The sequence below is a fragment of the Gavialis gangeticus genome, unplaced genomic scaffold (assembly GCF_001723915.1).
Source record: "Gavialis gangeticus isolate Ggan-Ray unplaced genomic scaffold, GavGan_comp1, whole genome shotgun sequence".
NCBI lineage: Eukaryota > Metazoa > Chordata > Crocodylia > Gavialidae > Gavialis > Gavialis gangeticus.
In genome coordinates this window covers 58161957-58166988 of record NW_017729024.1, presented here as the reverse complement: position 1 = coordinate 58166988, position 5032 = coordinate 58161957, and the positions used below count along the sequence as shown (strand labels likewise).

At 49.7% G+C, this 5032-nt stretch overlaps 1 protein-coding gene across 4 annotated transcripts in view; it reads right to left on the bottom strand.

The window, feature by feature from the left end:
• Window positions 1–5007, bottom strand: part of LOC109297403 (E3 ubiquitin-protein ligase RNF170-like) — a 43933-nt gene extending 38926 nt beyond the window's left edge. For 2 of the 4 annotated variants that reach the window (XM_019517131.1, XM_019517132.1), the window contains exons 1-2: window positions 4696–4778; window positions 3889–3946 (exon numbers count right to left, since the gene is read on the bottom strand). Coding sequence is in view for 2 of the 4 variants with exons in the window: in XM_019517129.1 (XP_019372674.1) it covers window positions 3889–3946; window positions 4578–4809 (290 nt within the window). In the remaining 2 variants the exon portion in view is untranslated. Of the gene's footprint in view, window positions 1–3888; window positions 3947–4577 lie in introns of all 4 variants that reach the window. The other 2 variants (XM_019517129.1, XM_019517130.1) reach the window with 2 other exon arrangements.
• Window positions 5008–5032: the final 25 nt, after the last annotated feature.

The window sequence follows — 5032 nt, the reverse complement described above, 5'->3', positions numbered from 1 at the left end:
CAGGCTCCAGGGGGGGTTGTGTGTGTAGGGGGGGTGCACATGTGTGGGGGCACTGCCCACACACTAGGTCCTGGGAGCTAGCTGGGGGTCGGGGGAGGGATGGGGTGGCAGGGGGTGTGTGCAGCAGAGCTCACTTAGGTGATACAGGTGCAGGTGTGGTCCACCTTCACCCCTTTCTGGCCCACAGCTGCCCATACAGTGCTCTGCATGGGGCCGAGCTCCCCAACTCCCACCTAGGGCAGCCTGTGCTGGGCTCCCGCCCCTGGCCAGAGTGCACAGTTTTTGGATGAGGCTGTTCCTGGTGCAGCTGCATCTGCCCAGGTACTGCTCGGCATCCCTCTGCCTCCAGCAACTCCTCCTCCTGCCCCTACTGTGCCACTTTGGGCAGCAGGTAGCACTGGGAAGTGGTGGTGGCAGCCACAGGGATGCATGCTGGGCACCATGCACTCAATCAGATGGCCGGGTGGGGGGTTGGTATCTGAGGCTGGGCAGTTCCTGCCCAGCACATGAGGCTCCAGCTCCCAGCTGCCTTCCACCTGCAAGTGGCTGCTCATGGCATCGGGCAGGCAGAGTTGGTAGAAGGTGACCAGGAGCTGGACCCTGTGCACTGGGGCAAGAGTCACCTGGCTGCAGCTTCCCTGCCTTGCCTGGCTGGTTCTGTGATTCCCACCACATGTCTCCATGGTGAATGCTAACATTTCCCAGCACTACCTGCTGCCCAGAATGGCACAGCAGGGGCAGGAGGAGCCGCTGGAGACATGGGGAGCTGGGCAGCTGCAGCAGTACCAGAAACAGCCCTGCTGGGAAGCTGTGCACACTGACCAGGGTTGAGGCCATCAGGGAGCATGGGCACGAGCACTGCATGGGCTGCCCCAGGCCAGATACAATCAATTGGCAGGCACCTGCCCACAGGCTGGATCCAGCCTGTAGGCTGTATTTTGCCCACCCCTGCTCTAGCACCACCTATTATTTTAACTAGTAAAATCATTCATCAGTTATGAAAACCTGAAATTTACTGACTTTATCAGGTGACATTACAGTTAACAGAAGAATTATCCTCCACTTAGAAGACTTCATCTGACAAGAATGAGTGACTGAAAATGTTTTTTCATGGACTGTATTAAGACTGCATGACAGAGGATTTTTTTAAATGGGAAATTTTAAAATATTAAGCCTTGTAGGAACCTAATATCAGAAGGTTGCAGAGACACACTCTGTGACTTCTTTCCAGTATTTTATAATATGCCAAAAAGATGCCTAATAAACCTGATTCACCTTCTACCATAGCCTTTTAGAACAAAAATTCTCTCCTAACTACACAGTTGGTCCAATAACCAGTATTACTAGAAAAACCTTGTTTTTTAAGAGTTGAAAGCACACCCAAGTTCGTTGTAATGATAAGAATGAAGATATAGGAATGTGAACTTCAGCATGGGCTGTACAAGCCAACCTTAGACCTGATGTACATATTCAGGATGTCACCTTGTGCTGCTATACTGTCACTGTAACCATGCCCTTATTGCAGTGCAGGCATGTGCAAGTGCCAGAAGCAAGCCATCTAGCAGATGGCATCCTCATAGAATGGAGATTTGTTTACAGGGGTTGCCTCCAGTAGCCAATAGGGCTTTTGTTGATTTTGTGACTATGGCCCCCTCCAGACATTTATTGCAGGTTAAAAGTGAGCAGCCTACAACTTTTCTTGAAACATTTCAGACATTCAGGCAAGTTATTCCATTATAAAAATGGAAAATGAACAACAAATATGTTCTACTTTTAACATGGAACATCTCTGTGGCTGGCTAAACAGCAGGATTTTAAGCCTGCCAGCATGAGGAAGGGGAACCCATCAGTTCCTCCCACACAAAGATATTTAAAGCCACACTGTGCATCCCAATACTAGGCTAAAGTGGGACTTTAACTGTCCTCCTGTGGGGGATAACCTATTGGTTCCTCCCACATGGGGACATCCCCCATCCATACCTCTTCAAGCTGTCACCAGTACATGTGCTGCCAGCGCATTATTTCAAGATGTGTGATAAGGGCAGCTGTGGATCAGGAAGCTCCCAGCTAAGAATCAGGGAGCTCCTTGATTCCTAGTTCCACTTGCCAAGGGGGGCAGGTACAGCAAGCTGTATGTCCCGGCGGACATGTGATTGGGATCTGACAAATTTTATCGCAGATCCCCAAAATCACATATCACTTGTAGCATGGCAGGACGTGATTTTTGGGATCTGAAATATTGTCAGATCCCAATCATTAGAGGTGCACCAATACATCAGCTCGTATTGTATTGGCACCAACAAAACTAAAATTGACATTATTGGCAATTGGCCTTTTTGGCTGACGTAATTGATAATGTCGCCAACAAAGGCTGAAAGCATGCATGCAGCCGCAGCATATACGCAGCCAGGAGTGCAGCATCTGGCCAGTAAGTCTGTGCAGGGACAGATTGAGACCCCTCATGGTGAGGGAGAGTGGGGCTGGAGCAGGCACTGCCCACCTGGGGTAGGGTGGGGTGTAGGATTGAGCTGGTGGCTCATCACAGGGGGCGGGGAGGGGAGCGGCTCCCACCACTGTGTGCACCCCGGGACAGGCATGTGCCCCTCAGATCTGTGCGTAGGGAAGGGGCAAGCTGCCACTACACGCTTGGAGGCTGCACCATGCTCTTCCCAGTGGCTATGCTTGGGGGGGCTGTGCTTTGACCTGGGGGGCTGGACAGCAGCAGCGCTGGGAGGGGGTCTATTACAGTGGCTCTAGCCCCCGCCCTTCCACAGCCCTCCTCCCAGCATTGCCATTGCCCACCCAAAGCGCAGGCACTGGGAAGAGCCCAGCACAGCCTCCGAGCACAAGTGCACAGCAGCAGCCTGCCCTCACCCTACGGACAGATCGGGGGGCACATGCCCCCCAAGCCTCTCCTCGTGTGCATGCAGTGGCGGGAGCCTTCCCCACCCTCTGGATGAGCCACTGGCTCTGTTCTGTGCTCCAGCCCACCCAGGCAGCACCTGCCCCTGCCCCAGCCCCACTTCCTCCCTCCCTTACCGCAAAGGCCTCGATCTGCTCCCCCCCTCACACCCTTCCCCCCCACAGACTTGCCACCCAGACGTTGCTCTTCAAGTTGCTGTGCTGCATATCGGGAATTGGCTCAGTATTGGCTGATATGGCTGGTCAATAATCGGCCATCGGTATCGGCCCAAATAATCTTTATTGGTACACCCCTACCATTCATGGAAGGAAATGAATCTCTAGAAAAGGCCTAGAGGCTTACATAAATGGGACATTACACATTTCAGTAGGTCAGTAAGCTTCCATATTAGACTTCAGTTTTTATTACATTTTGTAAATATTGAGAGAGAAATTGAAGGAAGGACAACTTTTGAACAGCACAAGGAGTAAGAGAGCAATGGCTAAAATAAAAGTAACGTTTTACGTGACAAAATACATTTTGTGGGATGACTGAAACAAAGGATTACTGTTTGGAGGGAGTCTCACTGGGGGGCCCATACAAGAGTATTAATAGTATCATTGTTACTATGTAACTACTTGGACCTACCAACAATATTCCTCTCATTACATAACATCCACAAGTCACATCAGTTGCTACAGGCAAAACTACAGCTAGCGTCATTGGTACTGTTATTCAGCCATGCAGTCACCAATATCCATGAAACACTCACTCACTCTGAGTCACACACAGTATATTTGTATGTAGGTACGCACACACACGCCCCTTGAAGAAAGAGATCTCTACAGTCTTGGTAGCTTTTCATTAAAGACAATTCCCCCCTCACCCCCCCCAAAAAAAAACTGGAGAAAAGAACAGGTTAATTGGAAAGAGTATCCTTTCCTTCCCTGAAAATACTTTAGGGACTGACAAATGATGACACTTACCGAGTAAAGTAGGTCTTTGGGAAGTCTGAGGTCAATAGCCTCCAGGGAACATTTTTTCCTAGGCAAGAAAGATGAAAACAGTTATTATGCTCTTGATGAAGGAGCGATACTTCAGAGGGTGAAATGCTACAAAGAAAATACAGATTACCTTTGCAATCCAAGAAGAGGCTAAATATTCCTTACCTCTCAAAAATTCAAACCGAGGGAAGATGTTACAGAATTAAAACACCGTTTTGATGGCACAGATAAACCTTTCTCATTGTGACGCTGAGAATGTGCAGTGACCTTGTGGTGGTCCAAACCATGGGCAAAACCGCATAACTACTGAAATATCTATCTGATCTAACTTCATAAGTGGAGGACTCTTTAAAGATGCTAGACTAAAGGGTCAAATCAAAGTTTCCACTGTTTTCTGGAGCTAAACTATGAGTAGTGAGATTAAAATCTTGCCTGGAAGAAAACCACATGACTATTATTGATAGTTTAAGGAGCCGACTTCTTATGCTGACTAACCAGAGAGGAAGAGGAAGGAAACATGATGCTGCAGCACAACTACCACTGTGGAAGAGGCATGTCCCTTTTATAGCTGTTTTCTGAAATAACAGCCAACACTTGATTTCTGCACAAAAGTGATTTTTTTGCTGCATGGGACATCTCGCAAGAAACAGAACGTAAGCATGGCATCGTACCTGTTTGCCAGCCAGAACCAACAGACCACGATGCAAAAACCTTAGCAAAACCATGGGGCAAAGAGGCAGAGAAAGGAGAAGCGGTGAAAGGAAGAGGTGCTCGTGAAGGAGGATGGACCCGAGAGCCTTCGGTATCCCCCAGGTGCCTCCTGTCCAGTGCCTGGCGCAAGAGTCTCTGCATGAAGACTGAAGTGGAGCCACCAAGCGCTCTGTAGCAGTCACCAAGGCTCATAACATTATTTCAAGGCCGTTTTTCCCAACTGCAGCAGCCGCCTTCCATGGAAACCAAGAGGCTGATTTTTTTTTTTTTTTTTTTTTTTTAAAGCAGGTTTCCTGAGTAACTTCCGAGAGCGCCGGCAGCCTCCCTCGCGTGCAGGAGGTCAGAGCCGGAACGGCCGGGCACGGGCGGACTGGCCGAGGGAAGGGCGCGGGCCGGGCCGCCGGGAGCTCCAGGA